The 19838-nt window shown below is 42.9% G+C and overlaps 1 protein-coding gene across 6 annotated transcripts in view; it reads left to right on the top strand.

Annotated features, from left to right (window-relative positions):
- The window catches only part of dhrsx (dehydrogenase/reductase (SDR family) X-linked), a 293939-nt gene that overhangs the window by 215858 nt on the left and 58243 nt on the right, over positions 1 to 19838 (top strand). For all 6 annotated transcript variants that reach the window (XM_043692380.1, XM_043692383.1, XM_043692379.1 and 3 more), the window contains one exon: positions 16696 to 16903. In XM_043692380.1, the coding sequence (XP_043548315.1) occupies positions 16696 to 16903 (208 nt within the window). The remainder of the gene's footprint in view (positions 1 to 16695; positions 16904 to 19838) is intronic.

Raw genomic sequence — 19838 nt, 5'->3', positions numbered from 1 at the left:
TCGATGGGCTGAATGGCCTCTTCAGCACTGTTGGGATTCTATGCTGCCTTGTCTTTTTTCACTTTTCCCCTCAGCCAAAGTTATCCAGCTCATACGACTGCTGTGCTGACACAAAGCCAGGAAACTGCCTTAGTCATCAGCACACCACAGTCAAGTCAAGGGGGATAGACTTCACTCAGGAGTTCCTGATACAATAAGTAAAATGGAATTGCTGATACGGTTCCAGACCAAGCTTTAGGACTTCAGAGTCAGGATTCTCTCCTCAGAAAGGCTGAGTAAGCAAATGATGGGCGGCACACCACCCACCTTGAGTTTTTCTGCCCTATTGTGGACTGTTTTCCTCCAGAAATGATGCATGGGAGATGAATAGCATGGGTTGCATAGCTATTGCATTTTTTTGCAGATGGAGGGTGAAAGGGAAGTGTTGAAGGCATGCCGGTACTGTGTCAGTGCTGTGACCTGTTGGGATGGGTGACTGTGAGTGAGAGAATATGTTGCAGGCAAGAGTGAGTGTGTGTGAACCTTGGTGAGAGGTGGGTACAGTAGCAGAGATACAGGAAATGTCAATTTTCAGAAAGGAGATGGCAGAACCTATCCTGCGGAATGGAGAAGGACATTCTATAGTGCTGGGCATTCTTTCAGATGGCTGAGACTGATTGAAGCCAGGTGGTAACCTCTGATCAGGCTGCTGTGTTCTGGTGTCATGGTGTGTACTGCTAGTCCTCGAGGAGGAGGAAGAAGTCCTGCATCAGCACCACCCCATCCAGTAGGACCTCTGGGACCCTACCTGCAAAGCAGGGTAGCAATTGTCCTATGTCTGTCACATCTGGGACAGAAATGTCAGGAACTGCACAGGGCATTTCTGGACTGACAGTACTAGTCCAGACGCACCATGGGCTTACAGTGCAAGGGATGTTGGTCTTTTGGCAGATAGCTGCTGTGTGGGAGAAAGTAAGGACTGCAGATGCTGGAAATCAGTCGAAAAGTGTGGAACTGGAAAACACAGCAGGTCAGGCAGCATCCAAGGCTCAAGAGAATCAACGTTTCAGGCAGAAGCCCGATGAAGGGCTATGAGGGAAATGTCGATTCTCCAGCTCCTCGGATGCTGCCTGACCTGCTGTGCTTTTCCAGCACACATTTTTCACCTCAGATATCTGCTGTTTGCTGAGTTGTCCCTGCTACGGTATGTAGTAGGAATTGGATGTGGGAGATACCATAGGGGCAAGTCTGTAATTAAAAAGGCAAGTTTGGCAAGATACAGCAAGAACACTCATTAGGCTTCACAGCGACAAAATCTCCAAAAAAACCCAACACGGATCCCATGTTTGTTTGACCTAACTTTGAAATTGAGATGCTCCTGCATTTCCTTGCCACGTCAGAAGCTCATCCTGCAACTCATGCTGATAACAAACGATGATCCTTGAGCTGAATTTTTTAAAGTTCTCATTCATTATAAAGAGGTTAGCTGTGAGTCTGTCCTTTCATTTGACTGATTAATTGTGGCCATTTTCTTGGTCTGTTTACTCTCTTCTACAACAGATCTTTACCTAATTGCTTGGCAGTCCCTAGCATATTTAATACTGAAAAAAAAAACACATTTTTGAAGTATTTTGTCTGGCATTTATCAGGATTTGCAAGAATACCAATTTAAAGGGAAAAACTTAAGATCAGTTGGCACTGTCATTCAGTATAAATGGTGCTTTCCCCCCAAATTAATATTCTTGTGAATAGTCCAGATGAGTGCAAGATGAAATGCTTTGACAAAACATGTCATTTCTTAGCCAGAATCATGATCTTTCACTTGTAAGCCAAACAGTGGTACATGTTGGGTTGGGTAACTGCTAGTGCACTGTTTCTAATTGCTTTCAGAGGAGTTTCACTCCTCTTGAGGACTAAGGGGACAAGCCAAGTGAACATGAGAGAGCAGGAGGAAGGGGCTGGGTGGGGGTGCATATCTGCAGAGACCATACTACAGGGGTATATGTTGCTTTATCTTAAACTGTTCAAAACATGGGCCTTAAAGCATCTTGTTGATAGGACCACCAGAGGATGTAAAAGTCACTATGGATCTCCCTACCTCCTGAAGCACAGTGAATTAGTGGCTAGCATTCCTGCCTCACAGTGCCACGGACTAGGTTTGATTCCACTCTCAGCCTATGTGGAGTTTGCACATTCTCCCCCTGTATGTGTGGGTTTCCTCCGGGTGCTCTGGTTTCCTTCCACAGTCCAAAGGTGTGCAATCTAGGTGGATTGGTCATGTTAAATTGTCACGTGGTGTCCAGGGATGTGCGGGCTAGGTGGATTAGCCATGGGAAATGCAGGGTTCCAGGAATAGGGTAGGGAGTTAAGTCTGGATGGGATGTTCTTTGGAGGGTTGGTTCGGACTTGTTGGGCCAAATGGCCTGCTTCCATACTGTCGGAATTCTACGATTTCATGATACCACTGACTGGAACAGAAACTCTGATGTCCCAGTGCAGAACCTGGGTGCCATGTATGGACCTTTGGCAACCATTAGTATTTTATTATCCTAACATCATTTGTGTCCGAGAGACGGAACCATGCTGAGATAATGTAAAAAGCATCATCTGTTCATTGTTCTGATTCACAGCAAATGTATACCTAATTATCAGAACAAGAGAAAACACCCAGGAACAGAGAAACCTTGGGCTCACATGCAAATGTAGGCTGAAAGACACAGAAACTGAAAATATCTAGGATCAAAAAAAAGTGAAGTAGCACAGAAACATGACTAGCCTTATTCCATTCGTGTTGATGTATCTTCTCCCATGGTTGTCAAAGTGCGATACAGAAGATTATGTTTCAAACAGCCATTCACAAAAAGAAATTCACAGAAAATAGCATTACCAAGGAGCCACACTGGATTCACTTTATATGGGTCAGTATGCTTTGCAAAACATTGAAGACAGGCATCAATTATTGAATGAGTTGTCTGGTATTTGTCACACCATGTTGCTTGCACTGGCCACTGACCTACCAAATGAACATTGTTATTAAAGAACAATTGGAATTTCAACATGACCTTCCCTGCAATCTCCCATCACCATTGCTCAACCTACCTCTTTTAGAAACAGCGTCTTTGAAAAAATAATCAGCCATATACTAATATTACATAAACTAGAAATAGACATAACGGTTTTTGATGCTTGCTTCATAGCTTCAAATTCTGTTCTACTGCAAACACTTAATGTCATAGAGTCACAGAGATGTACAGTATGGAAACAGACTCTTCAGTTCAACTCGTCCATGCTGACAAGATATCCTAACCCAATCTAGCCGCATTTTCCAGCACTTGGCCCATTGGCCCTCTAAACCCTTCCTATTCATATCCCCATCCAGATGCCTTTTAAATGTTGTAATTGTACCTGCCTCTACCACTTCCTCTGGCAGCACATTCCATACACACACCACACTCTGCATGAAAAGGTTGCCCTTTTCAATTTTTCCCCTCTCACCTTAAACCTTTGCCCTCTACTTCTCGACTCCCACACCCAAGGGAAAAGACCTTGTCCACTTATCCTATCCATGTCCCTCATGATTTTATAAACCTCTGTTAAGGTCACCCCTCAGCCTTCTATGCTCCAGGGAAACAGCCCCAGCCTATTCAGCCTCTCCCTATAGTTCCAACCCTCCAACCCCCGTAACATCCTTGTAAATCTTTTCTGAATCCTTTCAAGTTTCACAACACACATAAGGAGGGAGCCCAGAATTGCACAGTAAAAAGTCACCTTGCTTATTCCAGTCCAACAATCTGCCATCATTTGAGTACATTCATTGGACACAGCCTGGTACAGACACTGGCATTCTGGTGATGACAAAGTGGGTGACCTTTGAACGGCTGCTTGCTAACATTTGATCATTGTGAGAGATGACAAAACGTAACTTCAATAACCATCCTCATTCTGTGACTCAGCTGCCAGTCAATCGATCACCACACCAGGCCCTAACAATGTTTGCTGTATTTGCAGTCCCTGGAGTAAAATGTTTGTTACTGTCAGTATGTGCAGAAAATGTTATTAATTGAATTTACAATGAGATATTAAGCCGTATTACTAATGATTTTGTAGCACTGTTTATTAAACGCAGAGTCAACTTGTCTTTATTACCCCATCACAATTTCAAATTATAGTGCGCTTGTCTTCAATTTCTTAATCGGGTTAACCAGCTCTAAAATCTGATTGATTAAAGTCCCACTTCCCTTTAATTTGACACTTCTAACACTGAGGCAGTTTTCAGCATTGCTGTCAGATTATTCATGCTATAAATTACCAAACCAGCCTATTGTAGGCTTTATGTGACAAATGCAAACTGCTCCCCTGTTTCTACTATAACCTACTTAAAGGCCCAGCAAGTCTTGTGCCTTGATAGTGCCTTTTATGTACTTAGGGCTTCCCAAAGCACTTTACAGTGTATTAAGAATTTCTGAGATGGAGGAAATATGGTAGCTCATTTAGAAAACTACATTCGACACATCCAGGCCATCCTCCATACCACCTTGCTTTGGGTCAATGAACCTGAGTCTTCCTTCGGTGGCAATTCAAAGCTCAGAAGTGTTCCCACTGAAGACACCCAAGGTCCGTCATGAGAATTTGATTGCAGGACCAAAATCACTAAGCCCTCCATACTGGACTCAAGAACATGGAGAGTGCCCTCCAGGACATTCAACTACATCTCCTGCATTGATGATTGCAGGATCGGTGTGGACTTGTTGGGCGAAAGGGCCTGTTTCCACACTGTAATCTAATCTAATCTAATCTGATCCCCAAGGTCAATATGGTGGCATGGTGGCTCAGTGGTTAATACTGCTGCTTCATAGCGCCAAGGATACAGGTTTGATTCCAGTCTCTCACCATTTCTGTGTGGGTTTTCCTCGGATGGTCTGGTTTCCTCCCACAGTCCAACGATGTGTAGGTTAGGGTGGATTGGCCATGGTAAAATTGTCCATTGTGTCCAGGAATATGTAGGCTAGGTGGATTAGCCATGGGAAATGTAGGGCTGTAGAGTTGGGGGGTGGGTCTGGGTGGGATGCTGTGGACTCAATGGGCTGAATGACCTGCTTCCACACCATAGGGATTCTTTGAAGTACTGTCACAGATCAAACAATATCAAGGTGATCAGTAAATGTAGTACAAGGACACCCCCAAAAAAAGATCATAACTAGAAACTCCTGCATTGCATGACAACATATCTCTTGGGAATACAGGGCAGCTGGCCGCTCATGTGGAGACAAGCACTGAAGTTGGGTTCGACCCAATTTTGATGACCATCTTTGCCAAGCTGATAACATCCATCATACTGAAAGGAGGATGAGAAACGGAGCAACAGCTGAATTTCCCCAAGTGAAATAATCAACAAAATAATCTGCCAATTTTTGGGTACTGTGCTGATTTCATATTCACTCGATTCAGTCATGTTCTGTCTCAGCTGCATAGTCTGACAGGTGAAAGTGAGGACTGCAGATGCTGGAGATTAGAGTTGAGAGTGTGGTGCTGCAAAAGCACAGCAGGTTATGCAGTATCCGAGGAGCAGGAGAATTGACGTTTCGGGCAAAAGCCCTTCATCAGGCGTAGTCCAGCAGCCGCTCTGAGGGTCCATGTTTGCCAATGCCATGCTGACACAGTTATTTCAGGTTTCTCCAGCTGCTACCACACACAGACATCGGAGATGTGCGCAATGACTGGAGAAATTTATAGCACATGCAACTTTACAGCGCAGTACAGACCCTTCAGCCTTCAATGTTATGCTGACCTGTGTAAATAATCTGATGCCCATCTAACCTACACCGTTCCATTATTATCCATATCTATGTCCAATGCCCATTTAAATGCCTTTAATCTGGGCGAGTCTACTACTGTTGCAGGCAGGGCATTCCACATTTCTACTACTCTCTGAGTGAAGAAACTACCCCTAATATCTGTCCTGAATTTATCACCCTCAATTTAAAGCTATGCCCCCTCGTGTTAGCCTTCATCATCCGAGGAAAAAGGCTCTCACTGTCCATCTAATCCTCTGATTATCTTATACGGCTCAATTAAGTCACCTCTCACCTTTTTTTACTCTCTAATGAAAACAGCCTCAGTTCCCTCAGCCTTTCCTCGTAAGATCTTCCTTCCATACCAGGCAACATCTTAGTAAATCTCCTCTGAACCATTTCCAAAGCTTCCATATCCTTCCTAAAATGCGGTGACCAGAACTGTAGGCAATACTCCAGGTGTGGCCTTATCAGTGTTTTGTATAGCTGAAGCATGACCTTGTGGCTCTGAAACTCAATCCCCCTACCAATAAACACCAACACACCATATGCCTTCTTAACAACCCTATCAGCTTCGAGAGTGTGATGTTGGAAAAGCACAGCAGGTCAGGCAGCATCCGAGGAGCAAGAGAATCAACATTTCGGGCATAAGTCCTTCATCCTTCATCAACCCTAATCTCTACCATCTGCAGTCCTCACTTTCTCCCAACCCTATCAATCTGGGTGGCAACTTTCAGGGATTCATGCACTAGGACACGAGATCTCATTGTGCTGCTACATTGCAATGAATTTTATAATTAGCCCAGTATTCTGCATTCCTGTTACTTCTTCCAAAGTGAGTGACCTCACACTTTTCCATATTAAACTCCATTTGTCACTTTTCAGCCCAGCTCTGCATCTTATCTATGTCCCTCTGTAACCCACAATATCCTTCACCACTATCCACAACCCTGCCTACCTTAGTGTCATCTGCAAATTTACTAATCCATCCTTTTACGTCCAAATCATTTATAAAACTGACAAACAGCAGTGGCCCCAAAGCAGATCTTTGCAGCACACCACTGGTAATTGAATTCCAGAATGATCTTTTCCCATCAACCACCACATTCTGTCTTCTTTCAGCTAGCCAATTTCTGATCCAAACCACTAAATAACCTTCAATCCCGAAACTCTGTAATTTATGCAATAGTTTTCCATGTAGAACATTATCAAGCATCTTACAGAAGTCCACATACACCACATCAACTGCTTTACCTTCATCCACCAAGGGATGTGGTAGAAGCAGACACTTTGGCAAAGTTTAGGAGGCATTTGGACAGACACATGAGCAGGCAGGGAATAGAAGGATATAGACCATGTGCAGGCAGAGGTAGTTTAGAATGGCATCATGGTCGGCATAGACATGGTTAGCCGAAGAACCTATTCCTGTGCTGTACTATTCTATATTCTCTGCTCTATGAATCCCAGCTGCTGATTCTGTTCCAAAGTGTATTGATTGACTATAAAAACAAATAATGGTTTCTTCAGTCTTGAATGATGACTTTTTGAGCCTTTGCTTCTCTGCATTACCAGCAAAATTTCCTGAATATAGCCCCCATGAATCAACCCCTTGTTTGGTTTCTCTACTCAGTTGGTCTTCTCCTCCGCCTGCAGTTATGCCAGCATCACTCTCTGTCCAGTATCTCGAGGGTGATTACTTTTGTACACAGCTCAGCTCTGCCAGGTTATTTGACAGTGGGGCTGGGACATTTTGTTGACAGTGTTCACCTCATCCTGTACACATACATGGACTTCCTGGTAAAAAGTGCTTGTGTTTGTTGTTCGCCCCATAGTGCCTCGGGCAGTGAAGAATCAGTCAGTGTTGTGGGTCGGCAGTCACATGTAAACCACGTAAGGATCACTGATTTCCTTCCCTAAAGGACAGGAATGACCCAGATGAATTTTTCCAATAACAAACACTGGTTTACATGGTCAATGCTAGCTTTGTTTACATTTTCCATATTAAAGTGACTCATACTTACATCTGCACTGCAGACGTATCATAGAATGGGATTGATCAAGATGGATACATTCTGAATTCCTGTCACAGGTGGATACGTGCACACATCACATCTTGCTAACTTACTAATTTAGACATTATTCAAGCCCATTTTCTGCATTGATTTAGCACTGCACAGGGAGCATAAATGCCACAAGGCCAGAAGAGATGACGCAATGATGCAGATTTAATTGATTGCTTTTACATCTTAAAGGCAAACCAATATATAACAAGTCCATTAGCTTAGCTGTCAAACTTCCCCCTTTCACTGAAGTAACACCTAGAAAAAGATCAGGAAGCTTTCCTGGTTGCAAACCCCAGTGTAGCACACAAAGGCTACAAACACAGATTATGCAGCATGCGGCTCTCTTGCCACTGGGCAATGTAACATCAGTCTTCTTCTGAACCCTCTTCTTCCTGATTTCACTATACATGGAGTTTGGGCAATATCAATCAAAATAGAGCTGGGAAGATGGAAACTCTACCAAACAGAAGTGTTTTATATGCAGCTGGGGTTGTAGAAGAAACTCGTTGTTTTTGTGAAGTGGTAATATTGCTGAATGAATTATCTGGAGGCCCGACCTAATGATCTGTGGACATGATTACAAATTAATTTTAACTCCATCAATTTAATAAATCTGGAAGAGAAAAAATGCTGGCCTTGATAACAGTGATGGTAAAACCTAGCAGTTTTGTTGTAAAAGCCACATCTGGTTCGCTAATGTCCTCCCCTGGGGAAAGACGGGCAATGTATTGGGGTAGAATCTGCCACCCTCACCCAGTCTGGCCTGCATACAACCCCAGGAGCACTGCAATGTACTTTAGTCCTAATTGCCCTATCAAAATGCCTAGCAAGCTGCTCAGTTCCATGAACCCGTATAAGATATCATGGGGCTATTCAGTCCATCTGGACTGCAGCAGTTCATGAAGCCAGTTCACCACTACCTTTTCAAAGGTAATAAGGGATGGACAGTTGATGCTTACCTTGCCTGCAGCAGCCCACATCCTGAAAATAAATATTAAAAAGTGTGAAAACCATGCTGAGCTCATGAAGGATACCCTTAATGAGAGAGACATGTTAAAAATGTCACCAACACATTAAGTAGAGCATAATTAATAAAATTGAAAATTATTTACCCTGTGGTGATTAGGTCATCCTCTTCTCAGAGAATCTGGTTCTTAGGGTTATCATCATCTCAGCTCTACTTTCTTATTTATTGTATCTTCCCTTTTTTTCACCATTTATAGTTTTTCTTTAGTTAATGGACCTTGGCCCTTAAGTAATGGAGTCCACTAGGGCTTTGCGAAGCAAATACCTTATCACATGGAACAGAAGATATTCTGAGGATAAGGCTTATTATGTGGGGTTGTCATAGAGATGTATAGCATGGAAGCAGGCCCTTTGGTCCAACCCGTCCATGCCGACCATATATCCCAACCCAATCTAGTCCCACCTGCCAGGACCTGGCCCCTATCCTTCCAAACCCTTCCTATTCATATACCCATCCAAATACCTTTGAAATGTTGCAATTGTACCAGCCTCCACCACTTGTGGAAATCTAAAATAGAAATGTAAGCGCTCGATATCCCGAATGGGAGAGAAGTAACTGTGGAGGGAGAAATCAAGTCAATGTTTCGTGTGACATCAGGTGCAGAAGAAGTTGGAGATAGAATCTGTTCTAAGCAAGATCAAAGTGAGAATGAAAGGGAGTAGTGGAAAGTTCAAAAGGTAATATTTAAAACAAGGTGGAAAATATTTAAGATTAAATGACAAATGCAATAATGACAGCAGTGGAATCTGAGAGTGCTGAAAAACACAAATTTTGCGAAAGTTTCCAACCAAAGGTGGCTCAGTAGTTAGCACTGCTGCCTCACAGCCCCAAGAATCCAAATTTGATTCCACCCTCGGGTGACAGTTTACATGGAGTTTGCATATTCTCCCCTTGTCCGTGTGGGTTTCTTCTGGATGCTTCCGTTTCCTTCCACAGTGTAAAGATGTGCAGGTTAGGGTGGATTAGCCATGGGGAATATGAGGATTCAGGGATAGGGTGTAGGTTTGCTCGCTGAGCTGTAGGTTTGATATCCAGACGTTTCATTACCTGGCTAGGTAACATCATCTGTGGTGACCTCCAAGTGAAGCGAAGCTGTTGTCTCCTGCTTTCTATTTATATGTTTGTCCTGGGGTCCCAGGAACCCCATCCAGGACAAACATATAAATAGAAAGCAGGAGACAACAGCTTCGCTTCACTTGGAGGTCGCCACTGATGATGTTACCTAGCCAGGTAATGAAATGTCTGGATATCAAACCTACAGCTCAGCGAGCAAACCTACACCCTAAACCTCAACCTGAGCTACAAACCTTCACAAACCTTGCAAAAATACAGGGATAGGGTGGGGGCTGTGTCTGTGTGAGACACTTTTTGCAGGGTTGGTATCAATTTGATGGGCTTCCTCAATGCAGGAATTCTACAAAAGGTGCCAACACTCTCCTGTCATACAGTTTGAATGTTATTTTCTCTTTACTTTGTGATTTTTTTTTTACAAATTGACCTGGTGAGCATATGACCAAAAACATCAAAAACGTATCTTTTTCGAACAATAATCAAGTTTTGTGTTGCCAAACGATTATTGGAACAACAGAATCATTAACTATAGCTTTAATTTAGGGCAATGATAATGTTCTGAAGTGGTTCAACTTGTTGTATTAGGATATAAAAGACTGTTCCTAGAGGGAACTAACCTGTTGTTCATTGCTAAATCCGACAAAGTTAAACAGTAATGTAGACATATTGTTAAGTCAAGCTTGAATCTCACGAGAGACTCTCACATAACCCAGATGTAATGTAACTAGCTGTTAAGTACTTCTTAATAAATCCATTCTGTTTATCCAGACCGAGCCTCTCTGCTGCCAAAGTCATTGTCTGGGTATCCCTCTCCGCTTGGTATCTGAGACTGATATTAATCAGAAGGAACCTGTCCAAAGCATCTCAGATGTTACCAGTAGACACAGCCACAACACTGAACAGGACTCAAACCTATTAGATATCTAACATTTTCCAGTCTAATAAAAGGTCATTGACCTGAAATATTAACTTTATTACTCTCTCCCTGTTGTGCATTTCTGTTTTTTTCTCTCTTGACCTAAAATTTCTGTTAGCAGTAGGAAATTAATCAGTTACTTTAAAACTATATTACATTTGCTAAGTGATCTGGAGATACAGTAAAATGTAATTTTGTCATCCCCAGAGCATTGAATTCCATTAGATTTCCTCAGAAGAGCTGAATGACTCAGAACATTGCTATCACAAAAAACATGTATTTAAATAGCACTTTTAACATGACAAAATGTCCTAAGATCTTTCACTGGGTAGACATAAAGCTGAGCCACAGAAGGTGATATTAGAGGGGGGAATGGCCAAAAGCTTGGTTAAAGTGATAGATTTTAAGTTATGTGTTAAAGAGGATGAAGAATTAGTAAAGGGCTGGTTTAGGGAAGCAATTCCAGAGCTTTGGCAACTGAGGATACAGTGATTAAAAGCAGCAATGTTGTCAATTATGACAGATTATGCTAATGATTGAGAGTAGACTGACAGGATAGCAATTGGTTTGTCTGGATTTCTCCTGCATATACCCGGACAATTTTCTACAGTGTCAGGTAGATTTTATGCTGTGCAGAGAGAGAGAGAGAGAGAGAGAGAGAGAGAGAATGAAGACTATGTCACCCTTCAGTTGACTCCCATGCAGTTGGTTGAGAATTGCCTGGGGAATTCTCGGTTTATGTAAGGACTTGGTTGTCACCACTACTGTCTGTTTGCCAGTCCTGCACAACATTGGCTGAGACAATGCTTCTTTGTCTGATCAATTCTATCTTCCACGAGATGGATCGATAATTCTTTGTTTATTTCAATTTAGTTGGCAGCAGTATTGACTTCAGATAATCACCTGACCAGTTTTGAGTTGGACAGTCTTTGATTAGAAAGCAAAGATAGAAACACTGACATTTCTGTAACATCCTCACGTTCCCTGGATATCCAAAACCACATTACAGCAATCAAGTAATCTTCAACATGTACACGCAATGCATCAGGAACCAGACCCTGATAGCTATATTTTGTGGGATGATCGAACCGATAAACCTGACAACTCAGCAGACCTGGTCCTTTAAGAGGGCTGTCCGTCCTGCATACTTTCATTTTGGGAAGGGGGTGGTTGCGGAGTTCTGGGAGTGGGGTTGGGGAGGAGGTCAGGCGAGTGTGTAATAGATATGGACTTTGCTCTTCTGGAGAAAGCAGTTAGCGGAAGGCTTTTTGAGAATTCATTCACGGGATCTGGGCATCACTTGCCCTGCTAGTATTTTTTTACCCATCCCTAATTGCCTAGAGGGCAGTTAAGAGTCTGCCACATTAGTTCTGGAGTCACATGCAGACCAGACCAGGGAATAACAGAAGGTTTCCTTCCCTGGATGTTGTAAAATCAGATGGCTTCACTATAATCCACAAAAATCCAATTCACGACAGTCAACAGTGGGTCACACAGTTAAGATTACACCATTTTTTTTCTTTTTTTTTCAATTTCCTTTCTAGATATTTATTGGATTCAAATTGTAGAATCTGCCATGGTGGGATTCCAGCCCACATCCTCAGAATATCAGCCTGGGGTTCTGGATTACCACTTGAGTGAAAGTCTTTCTGCTTGTAAATGATGTCCATGTTGGCCCATCTTAGTGGAAAAGCTAAGTCTAAAATTTTGTTTCTGAGAAAGGTTTTGGATTTACAACAGCATTAAATAAAGGAGTGGATTGCAACTCAGCCACTCCTGAAATATATCATCTCCTAGAAAAGACAAAAATTTAAACAAAATGCTGAATCCATTTCCTAGAAAAGTTCAGGGAATTCCCCTCTCCATCCATAAACCAAACCAGCTCAACAGTCATGGCTATTGATGATACATCACAACCACAAGGAACTAGCAACTTCATGAATAGAAACTTCCTATTCTATCCAACCTTCCAAGCACCATTTCAATTGAATGTGATCACTTTACACTTATCGTGTCCATGCAATTTGTTCCAGGCTATACAGTATCTGTGAATTAACAAATATTTCCACATCTAATGTCACAGCCCAAACCCAATCATCCCTATCCAGTACCAATAATGTTTAATTAGACCCATCCTAATATATATTATTCTGGAATAAAAACCCCGTGGATTTCCTTGAAAGAACTCTAATTCTTGGAGCCTATACTTGCAAATTGGAGATATGAGTGAGATTTGTTCTCCTTTGGTACTCAATCTCCGAATCCTGACCAGAATCTTAATATTGTTTGCCATATGCTGGAATCAAAAAGTGGAAATGAAGTTAATTTTGGGCAGTGGTGTGAAAGAAATAGTATCAAATAAGCACCTCATTTCACAATAGGAGAGCCAACTTGTCTACTTGGCTATCCTATTAATAACGGAACAGTGATCTATGATGCTCTAATATCACTGACATAAATTGAGGATTGATTAATGGCAGGGAAAGAAGAAGCAGGACTTAATGGATTATTCTCAGTGTGTCAGGCTGTTACCAGTGGGATACTGTAAGAAAGTGTTAGGGCCATAGCCAATCACAGTCTGTAGAAAGAACTGACGATGCCATGGCTTTAAGAGGTGTGTTTTGTGCTGGTTTCTTTCAGAGAGCAGTCAATGAGAAGATAAACAACTTGTAAAACCTTGGATTTTTTTTTAGAAAGCTGTAACAATAGAAGCAGCCTGAATGGGTGTGGTCAAGCTCCCACCCATAGAATCAGGAATTTTAGGTTTAGCTTTCAGCACTTCCCGTTGCTATTAGATTAGATTACTTACATTGTGGAAACAGGCCCTTTGGCCCAACAAGTCCACACCGACCTGCCGAAGCGCAACCCACCTAGACCAATTCCCCTATATTTACCTCTTCACCTAACACTACGGGCAAATTAGCATGGCCAATTCACCTAACCTGCACATTTTTGGACTGTGGGAGGAAACCCACATAGACATGGGGAGAATGTGCAAACTCATTATTTCCCTCTTTCAATTGCAGCCATAAGCTGAGGGTTTTCTGCCCACTGTGGGAGGTACATGTGAAACAATCTGTGTTCTGAATTTTCCAAGGGTGTGTTCATGGGATCTTACTACATTGGAGCAGTTAATTAGTAATAGTTACTGTATCTATTGTTCTGTTAAATTTTCCAGTAGAGTTAGGTTATTCCAAGTTCCTCTTTCTTTTGTAGTACTTTTAACTATAGTGTTTGAATAAATTGTGTTATGCTTAACGTCGAGTAGTTTGACCAACTGAATTGCATCTGGAACACAGCACCTCAAATTTACCTTTATAATAAGAAAAATTTAAGGTCTAGGCTACCTTCTTAATATATTTTGAGTGGGTCTGGTCCATAACAATGATCTAGATATAGGAATCAAATCCAATATTTCTAGGTTTGCATATGGCACAAAACTAGTTGAGAATGTAAATTTTGAGGAAGATATTCAAGTAGTTTTAGACAATTAGTGCACTGCAGGTAGGATATAAAATGAACAACTATGAAGTTGTCCACCTTGGTCCAGAGGAATAACAGAATTTTTCTTAAATGGTCAGAGGTTGGGAATTTTCTTGTCCAAAGTGACCTGGGTTGGACATTGGTGAGGCCACTTCTGGAATATTGATACAAATCTGGTCTCCTTCCTGTGGAAAGGATGTGGTGAAACTTGAAAGGGTTCAGAAAAGATTTACAAGGATGTTGCCGGGATTGGAGGATTTGAGAGGGATACTGTGAGAAAGTGTTAGGGAGAGGTTGAATAGACTGGGGCTGTATTCCCTGGAGTGTTGGAGGCTGAGAGGTGACCTTATAGAAGTTTATAAAGTCATGAGGAGCATGGATAAGATAAGTTGACAAAGTATTTCCCCTGGGACGGGGAAGTCCAGAACTAGAGGGCATGGGTTTAGGGTGAGAGGGGAAAAATATAATAGAGATCTAAGAGGCAACTTTTTCACTGAGAGGGTAGTACATGTATGGAATGAGCTGCCAGAGGAAGTGCTGGAGGTTTGTAAAAGGCATCTGGATGGACATATGAATAGGAAGAGTTTGGAGGGATATGGGCCAGGTGCTGGGCCTGGACTGGGTTGGGAGATCTGGTCAGCATGGACAAGTTGGACCAAAGGTTTTGTTTCCATGCTGCACATCTCTGTGACTCTATGATTTAGAATTAGAATCCCAACAGTGTGGAAATAGGTCCTTCAGCCCAACAAGTCCACACCAACCCTCCGAAGAGTAACCAACCCAGACCCATTCCCCTACCCTATATTTACCCCTGACTAAAGCACCTAGCCTATACATCCCTGAACACCTAACCTGCACATCTTTGGATTGTGGGAGGAAACCAGAGCACTCGGAGGAAACCCACACATACAGTGGGAGAATGTGCAAACTGCACACAGATAGTCGCCCGAGGCTGGAATCGAACCTTGGTCCCTGGCACTGTGAGGCAGCAGTGCTAACCACTGAGCCACCATGCCACCCTGATGAGTACCTAAAAGCTAGTGGCAGGTTCAACGATCAATAAGGAAGGCAAATACTGGAGTAACTTGGTCTTCATCACAAGGGAATTTGAGTTCAGAAGCAAATAAGTCTTTGCTGCAGTTGGATAGAGCCTTGGTGAGACTGCACCTGGAGTATCATGTCCAGATTTGGCGTCCTTATCTAAGGAAGGATATACTTGCCATAAAGGGCCAGAGAGGATTAGCTCAGTTGACTGGATCCCTAGTTTGCGATGCAGAGTGACACTAAAAGCACAAATGCAATTCCTGACAAGCTGAGGTCACCATATTCTCCAGAGTTTTGAAAAATGAGAGATGATCTAATTGAAACATAGAAAATACTTAGAGGGTATGACAGGCTGCATGCAGATATGATGTTTCCCTGGCTGTTAAGTCTAGAACCAGGACCTATAATCTCAGAATGAGGCAGATGAGGTAGAATTTGTTCATTCTGAAGATGGTGAATCTTTAGAATTCTCTCCCCCACATCATTGTGGAGCTCAAACATTGAGCATGTTCAAGACAGAAATCAATGGATTTGTGGATACCAATGACAGCAGAGAATATAGGGAGAGTGTGAGTAAGGGACATTGAGATGAATGATTGGCCTTAATTTAATGGAATGGCAGGCTTGATGGGGGTGAATGGCCTTTTCCTGTTCCCATATCACTTACCCTGGGAGAAGGAACAAAAAACAAATCAATAAGGGAATTAATATTCTCGGGAAATTCATCTCCTCTCAACTGGCTTTCCCGCTATTTGTTATTTCCTCTGTCCAAACTTCCAAAGTCCATGTGTAACAGCAGCCTCCAGAGCTGGAATCAATGCTGCGAGTGGTGTCAGCACACTGAGCTCTGTGCTTGGACCCTCCGAGCGGATTCTAGGAGCTTAGAGGGAACATTGTCCTGAACCTCATCATGCACAAATGACCTCCATGATGGAACTTGTCCAGTGGTCTGAGCCACCTGGCCAGCTCCTCTGTCACCCACCTGCCACCCCTACCCCAAATCCACAGCCCAGTTTTCGTGAATAGACCAAACATGACATTCTTTTGATTGTTTATTTGTCACTCAGTTGAAACTTTATTGCTGGAACAGCACAGAAGGTCAGGCAGCATCCAGGGAACAGGAGATTCGACGTTTCGGGCACAGGCCCTTCTTCAGGAATGAAGAAGGGCCTGTGCCCGAAACGTCGAATCTCCTGTTCCCTGGATGCTGCCTGACCTGCTGTGCTGTTCCAGCAATAAAGTTTCAACTTTGATCTCCAGCATCTGCAGACCTCACTTTCTCCTATTTGTCACTCAAAATGTTTCCACTTTTGATTTCAGCGGCAGTGATGCTGGTGCCTCAAAGAAACACTGTGGATGGATTTGAAGAGCACTTTGGTGTGAACTACCTTGGACACTTCTTGCTGACCCATCTTCTTCTGGATACCCTGAAGCATTCGGGGAGCCATGACCATAATGCTCGAATTGTCACCCTTTCTTCAGCTACCCATTATATTGGCGAGCTAAACTTCAACGACTTGCAAAGCAGGTATGATTATAATGCATTTGTACTTTCAGCTTCCCGCTGAAGGGGTTAATTTGGAATATACTTCCGTGGATAACTGAACAGGTATGCACTTGAAACTTTAAGCTGTCTTCATAGGGAATCATTTTCTCCCAATGTGATGCTTAGCTTTTCATGGCTTAGCAAAAGATTAGAACCAGGAAATCCCTTCTTTACATACAGCACTAATAGAAATCTTAAATTTTCTTCCCTGAAAAGCTGTTGAGGCAACGGTGGTCAATTGAAAATATGAAAACTGAGATTGGTGGATTTTTGTTAGGCAAGGCTTCTAAAGGGTTACAGAAACAAGCAAATGCAATTAAGGAATAGATTGGCAATGCTCTAATGCAATGGCAGAACACAGGTTGAATGACTGACTCCCATTCCAATGTTCCTAAATGCATTTATGAAGATTTCTTACGGTCACTATTTCCAGTGGGAGGACATCTTCTCAAGTTTGCTTGAAAGAGCAAATGGTAAGAATCATGTAAAGGCATTTACAAAATTGCTGCACGGGAATTCTTAATGTGACTGCGGAGGTTTTCTACCAGCGTGTTGGTTACCTGTAACAGCTCGAACAGAGCAGCTGTAACGCAGACTGGGAGACGTTTGGTGAATACAGATGAGTCAATATTTTACACTTGCTCTCACACAACAACAATGCGGTCTTTGTCACAGAGCTGCGTGCATTCTGTCTTTCATGTCCGAACAGAGAATGACTTGACAGCAAGAATGGGCGACAAAACCGACTACATGAAAGATAAATGTTACCATCATTTTCACCCAGCCTCTGCGCTACTTACTTCTTTAATAAGGTGTAAGCTGGTCCCACTCAGGAGGTGTTTGCTCTCTTAGTGGTTGCTTTGCAAGTGTTACCCCGTAGCTCTTAGTGTATTCAAGTCACAGCGCAAATAATCAGAGTGTCATTTGTGAGCTTAAGGGAAATGCAAGTGCTTGTAGAATAACAATTCCGATCTATCTCACTGTGAATATTTATACCACAGTGAAGCAATTGCAACAGAGAAATGAATTTCCACAGCCCTGCAAAATAATAACAAAGGAACTTAAACAAAAAGGAAGATGGCAGAGAGCTCAATATCTCCAAAGCTGTTGATTAACCTACTCAGCTTTCCCTTCTCATTTTAATCCTTTCACTCTCCAGAAACACATCAAATTACCTAGCACTTTAACTTGAACTGACCATGGTTTCTTGGTAACACATCATCTAACTGCATTGACTTTTGAGGACAATTATCCCCTCTTTGAACACTGGAATGTAATGCCCTTTCCCATCGGGTGAGCTCAGGGTCAGGAGATCGGATCGAAGTATGCAGGACAGTGAGCCCTTCACCTTCCTGCCTCCTCCTGATAAATTCCGAGTGGGAAGGCTTCCATGTGACCTACATGTCCAGAAGCTAGTTGAAGCCTCTGAGGGTCTCATACTGCTGCCACTTGTGGGCTGGCACAGATGAAATTGCGGCACATCTGGATAATAGTAACAGGATAGGACAGAGTCAGCATGGATTTATGAAGGGGAAATCATGCTTGACTAATCTTCTTGAATTTTTTGAGGATGTAACTCTGAAGATGGACGAGGGAGATCCAGTGGATGTAGTGTACCTGGACTTTCAGAAAGCTTTTGATAAAGTCCCACACAGGAGGTTAGTGAGTAAAATTAGGACGCATGGTATTGGAGGCAAAGTACTAGATTGGATTGAAAATTGGTTGGCTGATAGGAAACAAAGGGTAGTGATAAATGGCTCCATTTCGGAATGGCAGGCAGTGACCAGTGGGGTACCTCAGGGATCCGTGCTGGGACCCCAGATTTTTACAATATATGTTAATGATATAGAAGATGGTATCAGCAATAACATTAGCAAATTTGCTGATGATACAAAGCTGGGTGGCAGGGTGAAATGCGATGAGGATGTTAGGAGATCAAAGTTTATGCGAAGATTTGTAGCTCGGGTGCTCGTTGCTGTGGTTCTGTTCGCCGAGCTGGAAGTTTTTGTTGCAAACATTTCGTCCCCTGGCTAGGCGACATCATCAGTGCTTGGGAGCCTCCTGCAAAGCGCTTCTTTGATGTTTCCTCAGGTGTTTATAGTGGTCTGTCCCTGCCACTTCCGGTTGTCAGTTTCAGCTGTCCGCTGTAGTGGTTGGTATATTGGGTCCAGGTCGATGTGTTTGTTGATGGAGTTTGTGGATGAATGCCATGCCTCTAGGAATTCCCTGGCTGTTCTCTGTCTGGCTTGACCTATAATAAGAAAGTGAGGTCTGCAGATGTTGGAGATCAGAGATGGAAATGTGTTGCTGGAAAAGCGCAGCAGGTCAGGCAGCATCTAGAGAACAGGAGAATCGACGTTTCGGGCATTATGATATTGCCCTATGATAGTAGTGTTGTCCCATAGGGCAAGCCAGACAGAGAACAGCCAGGGAATTCCTAGAGGCATGGCATTCATCCACAAACTCCATCAACAAACACATCGACCTGGACCCAATATACCAACCACTACAGCGGACAGCTGAAACTGACAACCGGAAGCGGCAGGGACAGACCACTATAAACACCGGAGGAAACATCAAAGAAGCGCTTTGCAGGAGGCTCCCAAGCACTGATGATGTCGCCTAGCCAGGGGACGAAACGTTTGCAACAAAAACTTCCAACTCGGCGAACAGAACCACAACAGATTTGGCTTGTGTTGGGAGCAGAGTTTGTGTCGACTGAGCCTGTATTCCATTGGGTTTCGGAAAATGAATGGAAATCTCAGAAAAATACATAAAACTCTGTCGGGTGAGACAGACTGGAAGCAGGGATGATACACCCCTGGCTGAGATGACTAAATAATTGCCACAGTATTAGATACATAGGGTAGAGGATCAGTGAAGGACAGACGATCAGCCATCATGACAGGAAGTTCTC

This window comes from Chiloscyllium plagiosum, chromosome 6, assembly GCF_004010195.1.
Source record: "Chiloscyllium plagiosum isolate BGI_BamShark_2017 chromosome 6, ASM401019v2, whole genome shotgun sequence".
NCBI lineage: Eukaryota > Metazoa > Chordata > Chondrichthyes > Orectolobiformes > Hemiscylliidae > Chiloscyllium > Chiloscyllium plagiosum.
This window is presented reverse-complemented; position numbering and strand designations above follow the sequence as displayed.